General features: G+C 36.7%; 1 protein-coding gene and 1 pseudogene across 1 annotated transcript; both read right to left on the bottom strand.

The window, feature by feature from the left end:
- Positions 1–3034: 3034 nt before the first annotated feature.
- Positions 3035–8494, bottom strand: LOC102626636 (disease resistance protein SUMM2-like; annotated as a pseudogene).
- A 141-nt stretch (positions 8495–8635) lies between these two features.
- On the bottom strand, positions 8636–11404 carry LOC102626924 (disease resistance protein SUMM2-like). The gene has a single exon (XM_006465435.3). The coding sequence runs from the start codon at positions 11402–11404 to the stop codon at positions 8636–8638; it is 2769 nt and encodes a 922-aa protein (XP_006465498.3).
- Between the last annotated feature and the right edge of the window lie 15069 nt (positions 11405–26473).

Below are 26473 nucleotides of genomic sequence, written 5' to 3'. Positions count from 1 at the left end.
AGAACTCAAATTTAGCGTATGAAGATTTTTCAGATTTGTTAAATATGAAATATTCGGTGACTTTGAATCTATAAATCGTCGGGGACGTAGAGTCACGAAGAGACCAAAAATCTTTTCAAAGCACGAAAGCTCCATATGTCGATGGAAGTGAATGATATATCAAGAAGTACCATCCATATCCAGATATTTTAGCTTTTCCAAAGCCTTCAATTCCTCAGGCAACTCCAATGTGGAGGTGAATGATATATCAAGATGTTGTAGAGAAACTAATTTTGAAATCCCTGATGGTAATTTGGTCAGAAAACGATTGTACGACAAGTTTAAAACTTTTAGACAAGGCATAAACTGAAAGAAACCATTTTTGATGTCTTGTAAATAGTTATCATTGAGAAACAGAGTTAGGAGATGTGGACATGAAGGAGTGTTCAACAAGGTTTTAATTTGATTATTCATCAATGACATCCTTCTTAACCCTAGCCATTTTAAAGCATCTGAGGCTTCAATTAATCTAGAACTGAATAGAAGAAACTTCCCTCTTCTCAATTTCGCATGCTATCCATAAGGCCATGTCACGAACTACATCACGCAATTTTTCTAAAGTGTCTTCCTCTTCTTCTAACAATGATGCACGAATAAGATCACCATTAATAGAGTACTTTCTATTTATTGCTTTATTTCTGTCAAACTCATCATCCAAAATAATTCCCTCATCAATCCAATAGTTTACTACCAAGTCCCTTTTGTGTATCCTATAATCTCCAGGAAATGGGCTACAGAACAAGAAACAAGATCTAATTTGATCGCTAGGTAATCTATCAAAACTGAACTTTAAACGATAATAGACCTTATTGATACCTGGGAATTGAAGGGCTGATCTCATTAGGATCTCAATTGCATCCTTCCATTCTTCAGGAGTTTTCTTGTAAGCCATGGCTCGACCAACAATAGTAAGTGCAAGTGGCAGACCTCCACAGTCTTTGGCCACCATTTTGGCCGGCTTATGAATAGCAGGATGACTAACAAGAGTTTCGTTCCCAACCTTCATTTGAAACACTTGCCATGATTCCTGAGGGGTGAAACAATCCACTAAGTTTTTTTATGAGCTTCCATTTCACCACAAACCTCCTCAGAGTGAGTTGTGAACACCACCTTTGATACAATTTTTTGGCTTGGAAGAGGAACTCCTATTTTAGACAGATCAATCGTCTCCCACAGATCGTCTAATAGCAATAAAAACTTTTTCGTGCTCAAAATCCTGAAGATATTTTCAGCTCTCTCTTAGTACTCTTATCCTTCCATGCTTTGGTAAGCATGTCAATCTTTTTCCACATGTCGTCTTGACTCGTCTCAAGCTTCAGTTCTTTGGATACTACTACCCATATTACAACATCAAAACCCGGCCTTTCACTGCAGAATCTGTTGTTGATTTGTTTTAATATAGTAGTTTTGCCAACTCCCCCCGTACCAAATAGGCCAATGATTCCTACATCTTTCTTTACGAGAAATCGCCAAACTTGATAAAACTGTTTGGGGTTTTCAATATCTAATTAATTTTGGAAGGTTTTTTAATGTATCACCATCTTTAGATTATCAATAATGCGTTGACAAAATGATTAACCAAATTACTGGATCTAAATTCTAATTAGTACCCTTAGAAACATGCTAAACACTTGATATTCCCAAGAAAAATGCCTGTAACACTTCAATTTAAGAAAAAATAACGGTAGCAATTATTTACTAGATATTTTAGTACTGTAATTATCCAACCATAATATCAAATAGGACCCTAAATAACTGAAACTTGTAAAATGATGCCAAAGAAATAGGATTTTAGGATGATCTGCTCCGACCGTTTATGACTTGTAGTAAACAACTGCATTCTTCTTTCCTTAAGTTTTGAAATGATATATTATTGACCCAAAATAGACAACTATAGCAAAATTATGACCTTTAAAAGTACCTCTGCTCATTTCCTACATCAGTGGTTTTCAAGTAACTTATCCTGCAGGTCTTCTTAGTATGGTGAGTCACCAGCCCTCATCCTGCAGGTCATCTAGAAGGTGTTTGATCAATTGCATTGCAACTTCCATTCTCCTGCCTAAGCCAATTCAAAGAGACACAAGACATTTCATCGAGCATCTTCGCATTTCCATCAAACACCTTCTTCTTTAATTAGTGGGACATCCTTGAAATAAAAATCTGTTACACCACAAATACTCTTTTATAACACTCCACGAATATTCAGCTTTTTCCTCATTCTCCTTAGAAGCTTGAAGACTTATGCTTTACAGACTCTGACTTGTATCCCTTTAGCCTTGGACAGTAAGGCTTATATAGATTAATTTAAGTTGCTGTTCTTTGTAATTTTTTGGCCAAAGCCACTGTCCTCACAAAGGTCAGCGGTTCGAGCCCCCACAAAGAATAATATTGTGAGGCTTAATTCCTTCCTCAATTATAAAGAGTAACATTATGAATATATCAGCATTAATCTCATATTATATGAGTTGTAATCTGAGTATAATTTCACGCGGAAAATTGCGAGGCTTTTGGAAGCAGAAGGGGCACAATTAAAACATAATTTGTATATGTCTTCACAGTGAATATTTAGCAAGCATGGATTCTTTCCAGCAGAGCGATTCTGAAACCAAGAATCTACTGCTAAAATTTTATTAATTGAAAGTAGAGAACATCAGTATGTACAAATGTTGATTAGTAAGAACAGCAGAACGGGAAAAATTATCTGCCCGTTTAAGTATTTCTATTCAGCCGTAGGCCTTTTTGCATTAGTGACAGCAAAGGGACAAATTACACTGTAGTGTGATAAGAAGAATATGAAAGCTATTACAATGAATTTAAATTTAGAAACCATAAACGAAAAGAAAAGAACAAAAATCTATCATCATCAAATTCCCGCTGTGGTGATATCCAGAGAAATTTATCATCAGTAACTTTAAAGCAGGAAGAAAAGACATTTTGAAAGCTTGTGAATGACATTACACATACCAAAAAGGCAAAGAAAAATTGCAATTCATCTCTAATCTCCAAAACAGAGAAGAAAAGCATTTCGAGTAGCTTGATCCTCCCATTCTAGCTCATTCCACCAGTTTTCATCTCCCTTAACAACAATTTTACATTCCTTTGCGCTGGTGGAATCAAGCGGAAGCCTCTTAAGCTTTGGGCATCCGCATACTACAATTTTCTTCAAATGTTGGAACCCCAACGCACTCCAGTAAATGCTCTTCAATTCTGGAACATGATGTAGTTCAAGAAATTCGAGTGTATTAAATGGGATCTCTTGAACTTCACCCAGTTTCGCAGCACTGATTATTTCTTCCATCTCATTGCAATTCAATATGTCTAGAATCTTGAGGTTTGGAGCAAAAAGAAGCCATGCCATGTCCTTCAATGCATTGCAATTCTGTATATAAACTTTATGAAGGGCATGGAAATCATGAGCTTCTCGTACTCTTTGTACATTCCCCGCAAAGCCAATCTCAAACTCTTCCAAACCATCACAACTTATAGAGAACTTGTGGAGATGCTTCATATCTGCCAAAGACGAAATATTCAGAGACTTCATTTCGCTATGGAATCGAAGTCGCAGAGAGTGAGTACAGCTCTTTAACTTAAGAGAGCTCAAAAACCTTTCAAGAGCATGTGGGGTTCTCAAGGTAATGCTGAGCTCGTTCAACTGTTTCAAACCAAACAATTCCTCTATCAAGAATTCATCATCAAAAACAAAATTTTTATCTAATGTTCCACCAAATTCACCACAGTTCAACATTCTCAATACTTGTAACATTGAAAAACTAGATATCAGATGCCGTGGAATAGTACGGTGACTATACATGCGCTCCAAGTTCAGATATCTGAGGTTCACCAAGGCCTTTAGTCCTATGGGCAACTCTGCAATGCGAGTGCAAGATAGATTAAGATGTCGTAGTGAAACCAACTTTGAGACTCCTGATGGTAATGAAGTAAAAAAAAAGATTATATGACAAGTTTAAAACTATGAGAGAAGGCATATGCTCGAACAAATGATCAGAGATACTCAATAAATTGTTAAAATCAAGGAGAAAAGTTTGGAGTTGAGGACATATAGGAGACTGTGACAGATTCTGAATTTGGTTATTTCTCAATGATATCCTTCTCACCCCTTCCCAGCTCTCAACCATCGGTGCTTCTGTTAATCCAGCGCCAGCTAGAACCAAAAAATTTGCTTCTCTTTCTCAATTTCGCATGCGATCCATAAAGCCATATCACGAACAACATCATGCATTTTCACACAGTTGCCTTGTTCGTTTTCCAATAAACATGCACGAATGAGATCACCAATAATGGTGTATCCTCTGTTTACTGCTCTACTTCCACCATATTCATCCAAAAAACCCTCGTCAATCCAATATTCTATCAAATTTCTTTTATCAATCTTATAAACTTCAGGAAATAAACAACAATATAAGAAACAGGATCTGATTTTGTCACTAGACAATCTATCATAAGTGAACTTCAAATAACGATAAACCTCATCCATACCTGAAAATTCAGCTGTTGATCTTGTTAACATCTCAATCGCATCTCTCCATTCCTCAGGGGTCTTCTTACAAGTCATGGCTTGACCAACAGTAATGAGCGCAAGCGGCAAACCAGCACACTCTTTGGCCTTGGTTTTGGCTAGCTTAGGAATATCAGGATGACTTTCAAGAGTGTCTTCTCCGACCTTCATTTGAAATAATCTCAATGCTTCCTCGAGCCCCAAACACTCCACTTTGATTTTCTTCTGAGCTTCCATTTTGCCACAGACCTCCTCAAAACGAGTTGTGAAGACAATTTTAGACTCAGTTTTTTGGTTTGAAAGTGGAACACCTACTTTGGTTAAATCAATAGACTCCCACACATCATCCAATAGTAACAGAAACTTCTTTTTGCTCAAAATATTGTAGATGTCTCGAGCTTCATTTTCAATACTTCTGTTCTTCCATGAGTCAGTGGGCAACCTTATCTTCTTCCCAATATCTTCTTGAATCCTCTCAAGCTTCAGCTATTTAGACACCACAACCCAGATCTCAATATCAAAATTATGTCCTCCATGGCAGAAGTTGTTGTTGATTTGCTTCAATAGAGTAGTTTTGCCGACTCCTCCACTGCCATAGAGGCCAATGATTGCATTTTCCGCAAGGCAATTCAGGACCTTTTGAAATGTTGCTTGTTGGCCTAGAATTGTCCGCTCAAGAGGCATTTCATCAACAGGATCTTCTGGTACTGTCTCAGCCACATCTTTGAAATCTCCTTCACCTTTTAACTGATGACTGCTAGCAGCTTTCTTGCCACTTCTTTGCCAAATTTGTAGCTGGACTTGCAGCTTTTGGAACAGTAGCCTCCAAGACACAGTTTTTCAATTTCTTGAGATTTATTAACTTCTTGTAGTTCCCCAGCTTCAGCTTCAACAGCTTCCACTCTTGAAAGCCACCCTTGTACTTGAGCTTTCCGTTTCATCATCTGATGCTGTTCAGCAACCATTACTTTCCTCATCACATCATTCCTCACTTCAGTTAATTTTTGCAATTCATTCTGCAAGGCAATAAGATTATCTTCTAGCTCACTTACGTACCCCACTTTCATAACACTGCAATCTATACAACGAGATAGAATACCATCACATGGGATTGAGATTGAGCAGATATTACCCATAATTTCTGCGACATATCAAAGAAGTAGGAATAAATTAACAATGAAAATTTGTGCTTGTGAGGTTTTGAAGAAATGAATTATAGCTAGCTTAAGAAGAGGCAATAAGTTCAAAGAATATTATGATATTATTAGTACAATAAAATGGCGGGTAATTTTTTTATTTAAATTAAGTAAGTCCATTAGTGAGGCTCGATCCCAGAACTCGAGTTCTAGGAAAGTCGTTCCTTATCATAGGAGTTAGACCTTGGCTTCAAATGAAGGATAATAATATCAACTAACACCTCCAATGATTCACATCAAAACCGTTACACAACAAGCTATCTACAATGACGATCTATCATTAAATAAAAAATAAAATCATATATCAAACACTTGTATCAACTCAAAATATTTTACCAGCTAATAGACCCAGACTTTAATTACAAGGTTCCTTTCGTGTTTTTTTTTTCAAACGCATATGTTATATGCACTAAGGAAGCTGAGAACAGACATGTTTTATTTCGCTATTTTACTGATAATTAATAACCAAAGACAAGTCCACAGTTAAAAGGGTGAAAGCATAGCAATTAGCAATCTGAAATTGCACACAATTACTAATTATTTTCAATATATCCTTTTTAATTATCTCTTTTAGGAAAAGAATTATTTTAATTTGGTATATAGCACACAATTTTAATTTGGAATTCTTGGGATGCATCTTTACTGCGACAACATATTTCTGTGTTTGTGGATTGTTGTATTTCTCAGACTAAATTGTCATTTAATTGCTTGCTACTTCTGAAGATGCGTTGCCGTGGCATTACGATAGGCAGTGATGTTTGTCAATGTGAGGTATTTGTTGGTTGGATTTACAGCATTTGTAGTGATTGAATCTGCTCTCTTGTATGCAAGACACAATCACTTCGCAGGACCTTTGATACAAAATTATCAAGTTGCACAAATTGAAGAATGAATCCAGAAAGAACCAATGTAACACAAGAATTAAGAGACTTGAAAAGAATAGAAACAAACACAGACAACACAAGAATCGATTACGTGGTTCAGTTGCACCAAAAGGGCACAACCTACATCCACAGGAGAAGCTTTCTGGAGAGCTCTTATTACTCAACAATGGAGGATCTTTTTTACAGGGCTTACTCACAAGATTACAGAGAACTCATATCACACATTCTCTGATCTCTCTCTCTCTTAACACGGTTACACACGCTTGGCTAGCAAACTGTTATATCAGTCTGTTCTTAAAGCTACCAGAGCAACAACCCAGCTAAACCCAGATCGCACAGCTTGTTGACACGCAGCATAACAAACTTAACGAACTGAATCAAGCTGCTCCACACTGCTGTCACGCGCATCACTTAAAGCTTTCTATAAACGACACTAGTGGGCTGTCGTTTCAAGCTTAAAACATAAGTGACTACACACGTGCTTTTCCCGTGACTTTTAAGTGCTCTCTTATTTGACAAAACGCCACCGTTTAGAGCTGATGAGTTTGATTCACCAGCAAGCCTCACAGCATTCTTGCTCAGATAGTAGCACATGTTTATGCTAACTGTGTGAAGACTGCGGAAATCACTTTGAAGAACTTTCATACCTCTCCTCTGCTCTTAAATTCTCCGAAATTACAGCACATATTATGCCACTCCTTAATCTGCTTCATGTCTGCTAGATTTAAAATTGGATGGCAAGTGAACCATTTAATGTCAGGCTGATAACATTTAGATGATCTGAAAAGAGCAATTCCTTCATCAAAAGTTCTGCATCTTCAGATAGAAAGCTACCTTCTTCAGGTTTAAATGTTCTGCATTGTAGCATCCTGAGTACCTGTAGCTTTGAAAAGATAGACATCAATTGCTGTGGAATTCTAGACACATCAGATGTGTAATCCAAGTTCAAATATCTCAGATTCACCAAAGCCTTCAGCTCTTCCAGTAACCCACAAATGTCTGTGCATGACTGATCAAGATGAAGCAATGAAACAAAAGTGAAGCCAAACTTGAAATCCCTGAAGGTAGTTCAGCTAGGGAATCATTTCCTCTTAGACTTAAATGTCTAAGAGAAGGTATAGATTGAAAGAAACAATCAGTGATCTCAATACAAATTTCGATCCAGAAGCAAAATTTAGGAGATGCGGACAATTGGGAAAGCCTGATAGACTTCGAATTCTATTTTTCATCAAATATATCCTTTATGAACCCTTTCTATTCTTTAATATTTGTTGCTTCCGCCCATTGAACTCCTGTAGGGACCAAAAAGTTCTCATCCTCCTCTTCAATAATTATACTAATAATTTATTTCACAATAATATAATAGGAATACAAATTCTTGTTTGTGTTTGTGTGTGTATGTATATATATATATACACCGTTTTACTATTAGATGTGTCAATAAATTATTGGTTGGATGATTTTCATATGACCCACTTCACTAATTACATTAAATTTTATATTTATATCCAACCAATAGTGTATTGACACATCAGCTCTGTAAAGAAAAAATTTGTACAACAATTTGTATTTTTATCATTGCTGTTTATTTAAATAAGGATCTGCTTGGCATTTAAGCAAATGGGCATGGAAAAAAATATTCTAATTGGTTCAAATGTCCATCCACTGCGCATGACAAGATGACAAAAAAAACCAATAAACAATCAACCATACAAATTAATATTAATAGGATGACAACTGATCATATATAACATTGAGCTGGAATTGGCTACAATCTTACAAACTTGAAAGGCTCATACAACAGAACAGAGAACCTGGGACATAATCTGTACAACACCCCATGAAGCTATACAAGTCATTTCCAAACACTGCCCCACACAACGGATTCGTCTGTATGCTGGTCATAGTAATATATTGTCACTACATTATTATTCTTATACTTACAAAGCTGTATATACAATGCCGTCTGATCGAACAAAGTTTCTAACATCTCTCCTATTTTACACAATTGCCATTCCCACAAATATATCCTCACTACTGCCACACACTTTTAATTTGTCTTTACGCTCGTCATAGTCAGATATGAAACAGGGACTAAAAGCATTACGAGTGGCTAGATCAAATTGTAGACCATGCCACCAATCAATCTCACCTTTAATCACAATTTTACGTTCCTTTGCGCTGTTGGAATCCAGTGGGAGCTTCCATAGCCGTGGACATTTAAATATCCGAATTTCTTTCAGATGCGACAAGGATAGAGGAGTCCAATACACACTCTCCAAATTCGGCAGCCTTGCTAGTTTAAGAGACTCGAGTTTTGCAAACGGGATTTGATGATGATTTCCTGCTGTCGCTCCAAACTCATCCACTTTTGCCTTACTGATTATTTCTTTCATCTCAAAGCACTCACTTATTTCCAAAATGCGGAGATTTGGAGCAAAAATAAGCCATGTGATGTCCTTCAAGCTCTCGCAATTAACTATACCTACTCTATGAAGGTTGTGGAAACGAGAAGTTTCTGGAGTTTTTCGGATTTCCCCAACACAATCAATCTGCAATTTTTCAAAACTGGAATCGGCTATGAATAGGTTCCGGAGCTTCTCCATATCCGTCAAAGATAAAGTACGCAGCGACTCTGATTCCTTCTTCAACTTACGGAGTCGAAGTGTTTGAGTACTGCTCTTTAGCCGATAGGAGCTCAAAAATTTTCGGAGAGCTTGATCGCTTTCCAAGCAGACGCTCAAAACACTCAAGTGATTCAAACAAAGCAATTCTTCAATCAGAATTTCACCTCCATTGAAGAGAACGCTTCCATGCTCTGCTCGTTCTAAAGCACCACAATCCAACATTCTCAAGACACGTAACAGTGGAAAATTAGATATTAGTTGCCGAGGAATTCTTCGGACAAAAGGAGTACGTTCCATATTCAGATAGCTAAGATCTTTTAAGGCCTTGAGCTCTTCTGGCAAAACTCTTATGCCAGTGGATGACAGGTTAAGGTATTGTAGTGAAATCAATTTTGAAATTCCTGGTCGAAATTCCCTAAGAGAAAAATTGTTTGACAGGTTTAACACTTTTAGAGAAGGCATAAATTGGAAGAAATTGGCAGTTATATTCGACAGCCGATTATTTTGAAGGAATAACGTTAAGAGGTGAGGACATGTAGCAGGCTCTGATAGATTCCGAATTTTATTGTTCATCAATGACATCCTTTTAACCCCTTTCCATTTTTCAATCCCCGGTGCTTCGGTTAGTCCAACACCTGCACGAACAAAAAATTCTTCCTTTTCCTTTTCAATTTCGCTTGCGATCCATAAAGCCATATCACGAACCACATCGTGCAGTTCTACAAAATCATCAGCGTCTTCTTCCAATAAACAAGCTCGAATAAGATCTCCAATAATTGCGTATCCTTCGTTTCTGGCTCCGATTCCATTATGTTCCTCATCAAAGAATTCCTCTCCAATCCAACAATCAATCAAATCCTCTTTACTTATCTTATAATCTTCAGGAAATAAACTACAATATAAGAAGCAAGATCTGATTTTGTTGTCAGGCAATCTATCGTAGCTGAACTTTAGGTGAGGATACATCGCATCCATACCTGGAAATTTAGAAGAAGATTTCTTTAACACATTAACTGCATGCTTCCATTCTTCAAGTTTGTTCTTGCAACTCATGGCTCGACCAATGGTGATAATCGCGAGTGGTAGACCGCCACACTCTTTCGCGACAAGTTGAGCATGTTTGGGAATTTCAGGATGACTGTCAATTGTGTCTTCTCCGACCTTCACTTTAAACAACATCCAGGCGTCGTCAGCTGTCAAACACTCCACCCTAAGCTTCTTATGAGCTTCCATTTTCCCACAAACCTCCTTGTACCGAGTTGTGAAGACTACCTTAGATGCATTTGTGGAGTTTGGGATGGGGACACCTACTTTGGTTAAATCAACTGGCTCCCACATATCATCTAATAACAATACAAATTTCTTGTTGCTCAAAATCTTAAAGATTGCACAAGATTTTTCAACAGGACTTTTATTCTTCCAGGACTCGGAAAACATATCTATCTTCTTTCCGATGTCCTCTTGAACCTTCTCAAGATTCAAATCTTTTGACACTACTACCCAAATGACAATATCAAAATCATGCCTTTCCTGACACAATTTGTTATTTAGTTGTTTTAGCAAGGTAGTTTTGCCAACTCCTCCTGCTCCATATAGGCCAATAATCCCAACTTGTTCCTCTATCATGCACCTCCAAGCATCATCAAATATTGATTCCTGACCTATTATTCTTGGCTCAATAGGCATTTCTTCTATTAATGGAGCTTTCGCTGTCCTCTCAGCGATGTCTTTGAAATCTCCTTCATCCTTTAGATCAGCCAAGACTTTCAGCTTTGTAGACACTTCTTTCCCAAACTTGTAGCTTGATATGCACTTCTTGGAACAATAGCCTCCTAGACAAAGATTGTTGATTACTTGAGTTTGGATTCTTTGCAATTCTCTTACTTCTGCTTCCACAGCTTCCACCCTTTTGAGCCACCCCTGGACTTGATTCAGCCGCTTCATTTGCTGTTGTTCGGCAATGATAACCCTTGTCATCACATCGTCCCTTACTTCAATTAATTTTTGCATTTCAGCCTGCAAAGCATCGAGATTATCTTCCAGCTCACTGATAAATGCCACTTGTCTCTCTGTGCAATTTAGGCAATGAGAGAAAATGGCATCACAGGAGAACGAGATAGAGCAGCAGCAGATATTGCCCATTTGTATTAGTTATAGATTTCGTAACAAGAGGACGGAGAGAGAGAGGATTACATATAATGGAAAATTAATTATGAGAAAAATGCTCAAGCTGGGGTGGAAAAAATAGATGTGTTCAAAGAATATGCAAAGTTAATCAGCTTGGCTATGCAAAATGAATAGAGAGGATAATATGCAAATCATAATTCACCTACTGACCTACATATATACTTCCGGCTTGTTTCGAGTTTGTAATTATTTCTTTCTTTGTTAATTTCAATGTGCTTGCGACCAAAGCGTTCGATAAAAATATGAGACAGAGAAGGCAATTTTCAATCGATGTAACCAAAGCAATGAAACAATACTATTGTTACAATATAGCATGTGTCCGACTCATTTTTGAACAATCCTAGGTAACGCGAACATCTATTTGCTCTCACCAACGCAAAAAGGCCGGCAGTTGAATTTGAAATACCCCATTTGCCATTACAGTGGGTTATTTGAGCCCATAAAAATATTCACCCACCTATTTCCTCAACACACCCATCGCCAAAATTTAAAAGTTAATATTTTTTCAACAAACCTTCTTGAATAACAACATACCAGTATTAAAATAAGCAACAATGATAAAAATACAAACTCTTTTGCAAACATTTTCATACACTATTGATTAGATAAAAAATATAAAATTTAATATAATTAATAGAGTAGGCCATATGAAAATCATTCCACAATTAGTGTAATGTCATGTATCTGTGTAGGAAAATTTGTGCAAGAGTGATCCCAAAGTTTGTATTTGTCCAAGAGTGATGCAAGGATTCCAAACCATATCTATCTATTGAATGATATGATATTAATTTTATAAGCTATGAAATTATTACCTAATATTAGTAATACATAATATTGAGATCTAAGTTAGCACTTAAATATAGTGATTCTTAGCATTATTATTATTTTGCGACTCTATCAGTATTGTTAAATAAATTATTGTGATAATATCATTTGGTTTAAAAAGCGAACAAAAAATTGTGAAAAAAGCATTTCTCTCGCTTATGATTGGAAATCATGCGAAATTTGTCACTTACAACTTAATCTAGAAGCGTGCGAAATATTATTAAATTTACTTTTTGACATTTAATCGAGACAGTAAAAGCATTTAATACATCTTATACTCCAATGTTATCAAACAAATGCATAGCACATGATGACCGAATAACAAAACTTGCAAATACCAAATAGAATTTCACATCATAGCTCATGCGGCTTGATCAGTTAAAACATTACCAACGAAAATATAAACCACTGTAGAAAGAGAAATTGCTGTTAATCAAGCAATAAATATATGTGTAATGTGTTGATGCAAGGATCAATATGTTGAAAACTAATGAGGACTAAACTGCTCAAATCTAAAGTTATTTGAGTATCAGTAACATTTTGTTAAATTAAAGGACTTTATTAATATTTTACAAGAGATGCCACAACACACGGCTCACTCTTCTTTCTCCCTTATAATTCTTCACTCATCACTTATGCCTACAACAAAGTGCCTAGCGGTATTTATTGGAACTTAGAACTAATATAAACCGCACAAATATTAAATTACAAAAGTATGACAACAACATTTTACAAATATCTCTAAATATTCAAGAGATTTATAAGTTTAAATATTTTTATCATCATTGGATATTTTTAGTTTAGGAGTATCTCCCATTCTCTATGCAATTCTTAAATCTTCCATAAAAAATATAAAAAAAATTAACAAGCGTCATTTCTCACTTTTATGGCTTATGGTTAGATTCTCTCCTATGAGTAGATTTTACAATTCTTTGTGATGAATTTCGTTTGAAGTTAAACGAAATTATCAGCGGAGATTTGACAGAATCATTGGTAGAGGTGCAAACAAACTCCAAATTAATTTTTTATCTCCTACATCCTAAGATTTACACATTGGTGACTAGTTAAATAAAGTTGCTCGAGTCAAGACCTTGGGGCACCTCTTGATAAAGAAGAGAAAAAGAATTTCGGAAACCCAATAGAAAAAGACTGAAACGACTCTTAAATGACAAGAGGTCAGTTCAATATCCATCAAAATATATCTTAGGATGAGTACAAAACAATTTCCCAACCTAATGATTCATCAAGAAAAGTATAATATGGAACTTTCATTTTAGCCTTATCTCCACTTCTCTGTTTTTGTAGGCAAACAAACAAGATTTTTTTTTTTTTTCTCTTAAGCCGAGCAAGGTGGAAGTTGTATGAACTTCTAATAAGCCTTTGGTTCAATTCTTTCTTCTCTTTTTCATATTTTCGGAGGCCTGGATGATGATTTGACTGAAAGTCGAAAAATTTGCTCAACATGAATTTCATTCTCTGCACAAGGTGTTTATTATTTACACTATCGCTGTACCATATTTCAAGCTGACAAGTTTTCTATCATTGCTCTGATTCAGTCAAATGATGGTGTTTGGGTTGGATTTTTCTAGTAGTATCTCAAAATATAGTCGATCCTAATCTACTCAGAACTTATTGTTGTTGAGCTGGCCTCATAAGTACAACTTGGAGCCTATGTTGGCGACCTGGTTTACAAGTACGACCTAATATCTATGTGAATGACCTAGTTTAATAATACAACCTCAACGCTATATGAGCGACTAAGAAATTCATCTGTCTGATCTGAAAGTGAAGTAATCCGACCTTGAAATTCTCTTGTCCGACCTGAGAATTAGCTTGACATGGAAAATTACTAGTTAAGAGAACGTGGCCTAATTTATAGGGAAGTTGTGTGCCACGATCTATTTAAACCACCTCCAACTGACAACCACTTGCAACTGCTGAAGAAAGCGGGCTGAAGTTAAGGAGGTAACCGTACACGACGAAGAGTGTTGAGTGTTAGAAAATGCATATTTATAAAGGAGAAAACCGTCATTTTACATTTCAAGTCTTATTAACAACCCTTACTTTTATGTATTTAACCTTCTTGTGATTTAATTACATGTGTTTTATTTTAATTAAGTATTTTATGTATTTTAGGGGCATTATAGTCATTTCACAATAAAGGAGAAATCAGACGGCAAAACGGACATCACTTTTGAACTCAGGACGATCAAAAACCTTAGGAGGAGTATAAAAGGAAAAATGGCACTATTCACATGTACGGTACTATTCACGTGTACGGTACTGTATACGTTACTGTTCACGACACTATTCACATGTACGGTACTATTCACGTGTACGGTACTGTATACGTTACTGTTCACATAGACGGATGATGACGTGGCATTGACCGATGATGTGGCATTGACTGATGAGGTGTCACGATCCTGTTGGACTAAAATTCTTATGTACTGTTGATGGTGACGTGGCAGCATATCAGTGGACGAAAAATCTCGCGTACGGTGCATGCATCACACAGGATTATTTTCAACCAAACCGCGTTACTGTTCATCCGGGTCAAACCGCGTTACTGTTCAAAGTCGGGTCAAACCGTGTTACTGTTCATCCGCGTGGTCAAACCGTGGACTGTTGACTGATGACGTGGCGCAATCCTGAGCGTCCAAACTGTTTTTAATCCGATGGCCATGATTTACTCCATGTATCTATAAAAAGGGGGCCTCTCCCCCCCTAATTTGATATCTCTGAATCCATTTTTGGGATCCATTTTCTGTAATTCCCTCTCCATCTTGTATTTTCTTCGTATTTTAATAAATTCACATTTTGCCCCTAGTTCAACTATGAGTGGCTAATTTTCTTTCAAGCTTGGGTTGAAGGTGAAGTCTCAACATGTGTCATGGGCTTAATTTGGTAAATTTATTTTCTCTTCCCCTCTAGTTTTTGTGGATGTTTTGACTTCTCGTCGACAAATAATACTAATCTTGTCTAGTACCGCCTTGGTTTCACCGGCCCTCTAGTACAAGGTTATTATTATTTGGCACGATAAGCCCTTAGCACTGTTGTGCAAATTTTAATGTACTCGCAAGTGCACGAATCTATTGTAGTATAGATCTATGGTGACGAGTGTCGATCCCACGAGGAGGTGGATTTTAATTGTGTAGAATTAATTTTGTAAATGGGTGATTGGATTTATGGTGGAAATGATTTGGAATATGCTAAAACTTAAATTAAAATGGCGAGAATAAATTCTAAAACTGGAATTGAAATGGCGAGAATGAATTGAAGAGAATTCTATTGAAATGACGTACTTGGGTATCTGGATCCGTATCAACATGCATCACGGGCTAAATAATCCGTATTAATGCCAATTAAATCATGAGGGGGGAATCCACACCTCATGAACCACGCTCTAATCAATATGGTGCTAAGGGCTTATCGTGGCAAATAATAATAACCTTATACTAGAGAGTCGGTGTAACCAAGGCGGTATCTAGACAAGATTAGTATTATTTGTCGACGAGAAGTCAAAACATCCACAAAAATTAGAGGGGAAGAGAAAGTAAATTTACCAAATTAAGCCCATGACACATGTTGAGACTTCACCTTCAACCCAAGCTTGAAAGAAAATTAGCCACTCATAATTGAACTAGGGGCAAAATGGGAATTTATTAAAATACGAAGAAAATACAAGATGGAGAAGGAATTACAGAAAATGGATCCCAAAAATGGATTCAGAGATATCAAATTAGGGGGGGGAGGCCCCCTTTTTATAGATACATGGAGTAAATCATGGCCATCGGATTAAAAACAGTTTGGACGCTCAGGATTGCGCCACGTCATCAGTCAACAGTCCACGGTTTGACCACGCAGATGAACAGTAACACGGTTTGACCCGACTTTGAACAGTAACGCGGTTTGACCCGGATGAACAGTAACGCGGTTTGGTTGAAAATAATCCTGTGTGATGCATGCACCGTACGCGAGATTTTTCGTCCACTGATATGCTGCCACGTCACCATCAACAGTACATAAGAATTTTAGTCCAACAGGATCGTGACACCTCATCAGTCAATGCCACATCATCGGTCAATGCCACGTCATCATCCGTTTATGTGAACAGTGTCGTGAACAGTAACGTATACAGTACCGTACACGTGAATAGTACCGTACATGTGAATAGTGCCATTTTTCCTTTTATGCTCCTCCTAAGGTTTTCGACCGTCCTGAGTTCAAAAGTGATGTCCGTTTTGCCGTCTGATCTCTCCTTTATTGTGAAATGACTATAATGCCCCTAAAATACATAAAATACTTAATTAAAATAAAACACATGTAATTAAATCACAAGAAGGTTAAATATATAAAAGTAAGGGTTGTTAGTAAGACTTAAAATGTAAAATGACGGTTTTCTCCTTTATAAATATGCATTTTCTAACACTCAACATACCCCCCAACCAGCTTATTGCTAGTCCCTAGCAAATAAAGCGAAAATAAAATTCAAATTCAAAATATATATATATATTTTTAATAGAAACACTCGTATTTATTCCATCAGATTAATGATAGCAATCAAATAAAAGTATAAGCATTATCTCCAGTCTAAAACAACATCACACCCACATCAACCATCCACATGAATTAGCCCAGTAGACTTTGTTTTAGCTACTCTCAAGAATGACATGTCAAACCCCAAAAATCTCACTGGAAGTAGTGACACTCTCACAAATAAATTAATCCCAATAAAAATAGTCACTCCAATGAATGGTAATTGAGAGAGAAAATAATAAAGAAGTGATATCACATGCTCTCACCAAGATGAAATAAATATGCCCTCAGCTTAGAAATAATACGATCTCAAGTCAAATAAAATGTTAGTCAACCCACTTTATTTATCTTTTTTTTTTTTTTAATTATGCATCACTACATCTTTTTAGCCCATATAACTAGCTTCTACTTCGGACTATAGTTCCCTAAAATCAAGAAGGACTTTTATTAGGACGTAACGTAGGCTAGGGACATGGTTAACAAAGAAGGGAAATAAGGAAAACAAAGTGTATGTTTGAGAAAAATGCAGAGAATTTTTTTTTTTTTTTTTTTTTTTTTTTTGGAAGTTGCAAGGTGGATTTCACCTATTTTTATTCTTTTGAAACAACAACTTTTGTTTTTGTTTTTTTTGTTTTTTTTGTTTTTTGTTTTTTTTTTGCTTTTATTTGGCATAACTTCACTGAACAAAATAATTATTTACATTTTCTCAAACATAAATAGGTGATGGAACTTATAAGACATCGGGTAATACTCCAAATCGGAGTGGGTCAAGATGATAAGTTGACAAAGAAAATGTTTTTTTTTTTTTTTTTAAAGGCTCAAAAGGGTTAACTATGGATATTTAATAAAAGGGATGGCTAGAAAGGCTCAAACGGATCAAAGATGGCCTTTCCATCGTCTTTTAGGGCTCTGAATAACCTTCCATATCTACTAGTTAGATGGGCCTCCAAATGTAGCAACACACTTTTTTTTTTTATTAAGGGTTAACTCAAAAGAAATCTAGAGATCGTGTATACAATAATAAACTGTTAAGCTGTATAAAGAATGGGCAAAAGGGTTACTCTCCAAGAAAAATGATAGGCTCAAAAACTCACTTGGTACTTATTATGACATGTTCATTCCTTCAAGCAACTCATATATGTCTCCAACATCAACATGTAGAGTAGCAAACATAATGTAACATCACTTAAGACCAAAGATAATACAAATACTAAAATTTAAATTAATCATGTCACCCAATGTTAAAACAAATCAAATTTTTTTTTTTTTTAAAAAAAAAATATTCTACCCCCCAACCTATTCTAAACATAAAAAAAAAATATGCATGCAGAAATGTGAAAATGATGTAGAAAAATTAATTTAGAAAAGTTACATTTAAAATGATAGAAAAGAAAATGATTTTTTTATTATTATTTTTTTAAAGAAGATGCGTTTCTAGAGGAACTACACTCCATATTCAGCCATCTTCGACTCAAAAGTTGGAAAATGCATTTTTATAGAGGATAAATTAAAAAGAAGAAAAATAAACATAAACACATAATAAAGAAAAAAGAAAATGTCTTAATTTTTTTTTAAGTTTTTTTTTTAATTTTTTTTTAAACGATGAAGATGCGTTTCTAGAGTCACTACACTCCATATTCAGCCATCTTCAACACAAAAAGTTAGCAACAGTTAGTTTCTACAACAAAAAATTAGTAAAAACTTAACCAAAATTTCATAATTGTCGACTATTCCCTCCCCCCAACCAGAACGAAACATTGTCCTCAATGTTTGAAATGAAAGAAGTAGAGTTTAGAAGACATCACCTGGGTGGTGCAACACAGAAGAAAATATTTACAGGCGGAGAGTTAAATCTAATTTGTACTTCTTACTGCTGCTACTGTTACCATCATTATTTGGGCGCTCCAACACAAAGGTCCAGGGGTCTGGCTCCGGTTTATACGCTTGTAACAGATCAAGTAGCTCATTAGCAGTGTGAGCACAAATAAAGAGTTTTTTCACATTAGCGGGAATGAAATAGTTTTTTATTGCATGGTTAAGAAATGCGATAAAGCCATCATAAAAGTTATTGACATTTAACAAACCGATGGGTTTTTGGTGGATGTGCAGATGGGCCCAAGATGCTAGTGTCATAAGTGCCTCTAGTGTTGCAAGATCTCCTGGAAGGAAAACAAAAGCATCAGCATGATTAAGCATTTCAGTTATTCTTTCTTGCATACCTGAGACGACTAACTCTTCTCCAGTTGATGAGTCAGACGAACTGCCCAATGGTTTTAGGACTCTTGGGATGATGCCTAACACTTGACTTCCTCTGATAAAAGCTGCTTCGGAGACCATTTTTGATAACCCTCGGTTACCTCCTCCATACACCAAATGTAAATTTCTCGCTGCTATGCTTCGACCAAGATCTATGGCTGCCTCAACGAACTCTTTATGTTTGCCATAGGTAAATCCAGAAAGCACACAAATGTTCTTGAATTGTCTATTGGGAGTAGCTGCCATTGGAATATTTCTCAAAAACAATTTGTGAGTGTTTGACAAAAGAAATCACATTTAAGAGTCTTGGTGATAGTGGGTCACAGCTGTGAATGAGGTAACATGTTAGTGTCAAATAACGCATGAAGCACATGGCTCGCGAGTCAAAAAGAAAACAGTAAAAAGGAAAAAGCAAACAGTAATAAAATTATTAAAGACAATAATGCAAACAATAAAACAACAGTGAAATGAAATAAAATAACAGTAAAGTAAAAGGATATTTACACGTAGTTGCGACTGTGGCTCACATCTTCCTCTGGTTTTACGTCCAGAAACGGCTTGAACGCCCTCTATGGGTCGAGGATAGGCTTCCTATCCAGTTTTCTTATAAACTGGCAAACAGGGTCGTTTATAGTCAGATTCCCGAGACTATATCGTGCATGCTCTTTCTGGAATAACGGCCATAACTGGAGAATCGCTCCTTGCACATATCCACTGGGATGCGTTTCAAGAGACAAAAGGATATCATCCAATGACTCCTTATTCAAGCCATCCCTAATGAATTGAATCTTATCTTCCCTGTTATCAGACACCATTCCTAAAGAACATGGGTTTTTATTGCAACTCATTCTGGCACACTTATGACAAGCAACAGAAATTCTTCGAACTCGTCGTTTTCTTGCATAATTTCCTTTACCACAACCAGGCATGTATGCAATAAATTTTGGAGGTAACTCACCTGCCGATCGTACTTTAGCCTCGATTAACCAACGGATGTCAGCAGGTATGTTATTCCTCATGAGTAATCGCATGCGTTCGGACCGAGCTTTATAGATCGTAAAGAGGGCATTCTGAGGAAGTGAAGGGAATCGCTTGTGAAGCTTCGCTAGAATCTCGTTTCTGTCCATACCTTCGCCTCAGAATATCAGTTATTATGGGAAACTGAAGTAACCGACTTGATTGTCACGGAGTACCGTTATCCGCCACTTCACCGGGGTAACAAACTAAAGCACACAAACAGAAAAACAAATTAAAACACACAAAGAAAATTAAAATCGTCCTCTTATTGAATTTACCTCAAGCTCCAACTGGATGTCGTAAACACTTCTCTCAATGTCTCTGAGTTGGCTTTCTAAACCCTCAACATAGGCTACTAACTCTGGTGGCTGTAGAGCCCAAATGCGTTGTGTTTTACAAAATTGAATCTGCCTTTTGAGATGAGTTTTGACACGTTGAAGTGGTTTAAGAATGTTCAGGAGGAACGGTCTAAGTATGAGACTCATGATTAAAAATGATAAGAGAAAACTTAATGGTAAAATAAACACACTTATGCAAAAACAATTTCAATTAGCAAAAGAATAATAATAAAAAGAAAGAAAGAAAAATCAAATCAACGAAAAGAAAAAAAAAATCAATTCAAATTTGGTGGGTCACTCAAATTTATTTCGGTGTCTTCTTCATGTGGTTGGTACTCTAGATATGGCTTTAATCTTTGACCATTAACTTTAAATGTGACACCGTTCTTTGGGTCCTTAATTTCAATTGCCCCATGTGGAAAAACAGTATGAACAATAAATGGGCCAGACCAACGAGAGCGTAACTTACCTGGGAACAGGTGCAAGCGAGAATTGAATAAAAGCACTTTCTGACCTGGAGTGAACGATTTTCTCATAATTTGCTTATCATGGAAGACTTTCATTCGTTGCTTGTAAATCTTGGCGTTTTCGTATGCATCATTGCGAATTTCTTCAAGTTCTGCCAGTTGTAATCTTCTTTCTGAGCTGGCTTGCTGCATGTCAAAATTGAATTTCTTGATGGCCCAATATGCACGATGCTCGAGTTCCACAGGTAGGTGGCAAGCTTTTCCATACACTAGCCTGTAGGGTGACATCCCAATCGGGGTCTTGAAAGCCGTTCTATATGCCCATAAGGCATCATCAAGTCTTAATGACCAATCTTTTCTGTCCGGCCTCACCGTTTTTTCTAATATGTGCTTTATTTCTCGATTGGAGATCTCAACTTGGCCACTGGTTTGCGGATGATACGGGGTCGCCACTTTGTGTGTGATTGAATACTTTGTCAAAAGAGCTTTGAATGCTTTGTTACAAAAGTGGGCACCACCATCACTGATTATTGCTCGAGGGAATCCAAAGCGTGAAACAATGTTGCTTTTTAAAAATGCTATTACCACCTTGTGATCATTGGTCCTACATGGAATTGCTTCTACCCATTTTGATACGTAGTCAACAGCAACCAATATGTATTGATGGCCAAAAGACGGGGGAAAGGGTCCCATGAAGTCGATACCCCATACGTCAAAAATCTCAACCACTAAAATTGGATTTAGTGGCATCATGTTCCTTCGCGTAATGCTCCCCATTCGCTGACACCTATCACATGAAGAACAGAAAGTGTAAGCGTCTCGAAATATAGATGGCCAATAGAAACCACATTGTAAAACTTTAGTCGCTGTTTTCTTAGCACTGAAATGGCCTCCACAAGCTTGTTCATGGCAGAATGAAAGGATATTCTGAATTTCATTTTCTGGGACACATCGTCTAACAATTTGGTCTGCACAATACTTGAACAAATACGGGTCATCCCAAAAGAAATTCTTTATTTCCGCAAAGAATTTGATCTTGTCTTGCTTGGTCCAATGCTCTGGAAGTTTACCTGTAACAAGATAATTAACTATATCAGCATACCAAGGTAATACTTCCACACTCATTAATTGTTCATCTGGAAATGACTCATTTAATATTAATGGCTCTGTAATTGTGTCAAAGTGAAGACGAGAGAGATGGTCTGCCACAACATTTTCTGACCCTTTCTTATCTTTGAATTCCAAGTCAAATTCCTGCAAAAGTAACACCCAACGAATTAGTCTAGCTTTTGCATCTTTCTTTGTGAGAAGATATTTAAGAGCAGCATGATCTGTGAACACAATTATTTTACAACCAATGAGATAAGATCGAAATTTTTCCAATGCAAACACTACTGCTAGCATTTCTTTTTCAGTAGTTGAATAGTTCAACTGTGCATCATTCAATGTCATACTAGCATAGTAAATAACATGGGGAATTCGATCAACTCTTTGTCCTAATACTGCTCCTACTGCATAATCAGATGCATCACACATGAGCTCAAATGGTAATTTCCAGTTCGGGGGCTGAATGATGGGTGATGATGTCAACAAATGCTTTAATTTTTCAAAAGCAACAAGACATGAATCATCAAAGACAAAAGGTACATCCTTAGCAAGTAAATTGCATAAGGGTCTAGAAACTTTGCTAAAATCTTTAATGAAACGTCTATAGAACCCAGCATGCCCAAGGAAAGATCTTACTTCTCTGACTGTTTTGGGTGGAGGAAGATTAGAAATGAGATCCACCTTGGCTTTGTCAACCTCAATACCTTTGCTCGAAATGATGTGACCGAGAACAATACCTTGTTTTACCATAAAATGGCATTTCTCCCAATTTAAGACCAAGTTCTTCTCGATACATCTCTGCAGAACTAGTGTTAGATGATGTAAACATTGATCAAACGAGTCACCAAAGACAGAAAAGTCATCCATAAAGACTTCAAGGAATCGTTCAACCATATCAGAAAAAATGCTCAACATGCATCGTTGAAATGTAGCAGGTGCATTACATAATCCAAATGGCATTCTCCTATATGCAAATGTGCCAAAAGGGCAAGTGAAAGTAGTTTTCTCTTGATCTTTTGGTGCTATGGGAATCTGATTATATCCTGAGTAGCCATCTAGAAAGCAATAAAATTCATGGCCTGCTAATCTATCAAGCATTTGATCGATAAATGGTAAAGGAAAATGGTCTTTACGTGTGACAGAATTCAACTTTCTATAATCAATGCATACACGCCATCCTGTAGTTACTCTAGTGGGTATCAATTCATTATCAGCATTCGTAACTACTGTGACTCCTGACTTTTTGGGGACAACTTGTACAGGACTGACCCATGAACTATCAGAAATGGGGTAAATGATACCTGCATCTAATAGCTTAAGGACCTCAGTTCTAACAACTTCTTTCATGTTAGGATTTAACCGACGTTGCATCTCCCTAGTAGTTTTAGCATTTTCATCAAGGTGAATGTAATGCATGCAATCTACTGGGTTTATACCTTTAATATCTGCTATGGTCCATCCTAATGCTTCTTTGTGCTCTTTTAAAACATCCAACAACTTACCTTTTTGTTCGTCATTTAGGGATGATGAGATGATTACCGGCAGAGTACTTTCTTCTCCCAAAAACGCATATTCCAAAGTGTTGGGCAATGGTTTGAGCTCGAGTTTCGGTGGTGATTCTGATGATGGAATGAGTTGCTTCTCTGATGGTGCTAGTTGCTCAACTCTTGACTTCCATTTATTAGTGTCCATAGATGGTGCTGAGTCAAGCAGGGCGTTGACCTCATCAACTGATCTGTCAATATCAAAATCAAAACCAAAGTGAGTTAAACATGTTTGTAAGGGATCATCACTAAGGTTTGAAAGAAAAGTGTCATCAACTAATGCTTCAATTAAATCCACATCAACAATTCCATCATCTGCACTGTGAGGTTGTTTGGCAATGTTGAAGATGTTCAGCTCCATAGTCATGTTGCCGAAGGACAACTGCATATTTCCAGTTCTACATTGAATGTGAGCATCCGCAGTTGCCAAGAAAGGTCGGCCTAGAATAATGGGGATGTGCTTCCTTGAATCCTGTATTGGTTGAGTGTCAATTACAATGAAGTCAACAGGAAAATAAAATTTGTCTACCTGGATAAGCACGTCCTCCACAATACCACGAGGTATTTTCGTGGACCGATCTGCAAGTTGTAACACCACTGGAGTTGGGTGTAATTCTCCCAGTCCAAGTTTCACAAACACAGAGTAAGGCAATAAATTTACACTAGCTCCTAAATCCAACAAAGCATTCTCAATTGTGTGGTTCCCTATACTACATGAGATAGTGGGGGAGCCTGGGTCTTTGCATTTTAAAGGAATTTTATGTTGGAGTATAGAACTAACGTTTTCTGTTAAAAATGCCTTCTTTTGAACATGCATGTTTCTCTTTTTAGTACACAAATCTTTAAGAAACTTGGCATAAGATGGAACTTGCTTTATAGCATCAAGTAAAGGGATGTTAACACTTACCTGTTTGAAGATTTCGAGAATCTCACCTGTAGATTTTCCCTTTTTTCCTTTCGCTAACCTCTGAGGAAATGGAGCTTTGGGAACGTATTCTCGTGGGTTGGCTTCTTCTCTCTCCTCCGGTGGTGAGTCCTCAACGTTCACAGGTACAATTTGATTTTCCTTTGTCACCGGCATCTCCACTTTGTTGTCGATTTCTTTTCCTTTTCGCAAGGTCATTATTGCTTTGACCTCTCCATGCTGCTGTGGTGAACTGGTACTCGCTTCATGCACTCCTTTAGGATTAGGCACTGGTTGACTTGGAAATTTTCCTTTCTCAACAGTCATTGCCAAGGTCTGAACTGAAGAAGCGAGTTGTCCCACCATCTTCTCGAGGCTTGAAACTGATTGAGCTTGTGAGTTGAAGCCCGCTCTCAATTCATTTCGTAGTCCATCAATGGTGCGATTCTGTTGCTCAATCGTGGAGTGAGTAAGATTCTTGAGATTCTGGAATGAATCCTCCCATGGTCTGGGCTGAGAGTAATTCTGGTTCTGATTGTATGGTCTAAATGGTGGCTGAGAGGCTTGAGGATTTTGTGGAATTGGTGGAGCTGGAGCTGTTGGTCCATTTTGTTGGAATCCTTGAGACCATGAAAAATTGGGGTGGTCTCTCCATCCAGGATTATATGTGTTGGAGTATGGGTTGTAATTCGATGGTTTTCTCATTAATCCTATGGCATTGGCTTGATCTGAGTATGAGTCATGGTCATGTGGTTCTGTTGATTTAGCAGTCGATAACGATGCTATTTGTCGAGCAAGACCTTCAACCATCTCCTTGACTTCTTTGATTCCCGAAGTTGACTCGCCAATTTGAACCTCATTTACTCCTTTAATTCTTCTAGTATTCCTGAGTGATCGACTCCGTTGTTGGGAATTATCCGCTTGTCGCTGGAAGAATTCCCAAATTTCTGATGCACTTTTTGACATTAGCTCTCCTCCACTTGTTGCCATTAGCCATTCTTGCACATTTGGTAGTAATCCCTCCAAAAAGTATTGGCATTGGTGCCATTTCTCGTACCCATGATGTGGACACTTCAAGAGTAGCCCATTGAATCGCTCCCATGTTTCGAAAAACTGCTCGTCCTCTCTTTGGGTAAACTCCGAGATTTCCCTGCGAATAGCATTGGTTTTATGCACTGGGAAATATTTATTCAAAAATTTTGTTACCATTTGTTCCCATGATGAAATGCTATTAGCAGGCAATGTATTAAGCCATGAACGAGCTCTATCCTTTAAAGAAAATGGGAATAATCTGAGTTTAACATCATCGTCTGAAAAATTCTCATATTTAAATGTTTGACAAATAGCATGAAAATCATTCAAATGATTATATGGGTCCTCATTTTCTAAGCCATAAAATGTGGGGAGACAATTTAGCACACTAGGTTTTAGTTCAAAGCTCCTAGCAGCTACATTTGGGTATCTTATGCATGATGTGCTCAAATTAGCTAAGGGACTAAAATAGTCCTTAAATGGCCTCTCCTGTGGTGCTTGTAAATCCATTCCAAATTTATTTTTAATGTGCTTTTGTGTGCGAATTGTTTTTTCTAATTCAAGGTCTATAGGTTCAAGATTAGGTAATAATGACCTACGACCATGCATGCAAATAAATAAAATAAAAATAAAGATGCAAACAAAACAAAAAATAAAGATGGGAACAAAACAAATAAAAATAAAGAAGAGGGAGAAATTACGATACTAACCTTATTGCGCTATTACAACCTTTCTATAAAAATACACAAAAATAAATACGTGAAAGAAATTAACTAAAAATTAAATTAATAAGATAAACAAAAAAAAAATTACAAAGAAAAATAAATGGAAAATTAAATTACAAAATTTTAAAGAAGAGAAAAAGAAAAGAAATACTAACCTTTAAATGTAGATTCACTTTTTTTTTCTTTTTTTTTTAATAATAAAAAAAATACAAGAAAACAAATAAAAGAAATTATTCACAAAAATTAATTCTATGAATTAAAATTACTTAC

The sequence above is a fragment of the Citrus sinensis genome, chromosome 7, assembly GCF_022201045.2.
Source record: "Citrus sinensis cultivar Valencia sweet orange chromosome 7, DVS_A1.0, whole genome shotgun sequence".
NCBI classification, from domain to species: Eukaryota; Viridiplantae; Streptophyta; class Magnoliopsida; order Sapindales; family Rutaceae; genus Citrus; species Citrus sinensis.
The sequence above is the reverse complement of the archived record's forward strand: the minus strand, read 5'-3'. Positions and strand labels throughout refer to the sequence as shown.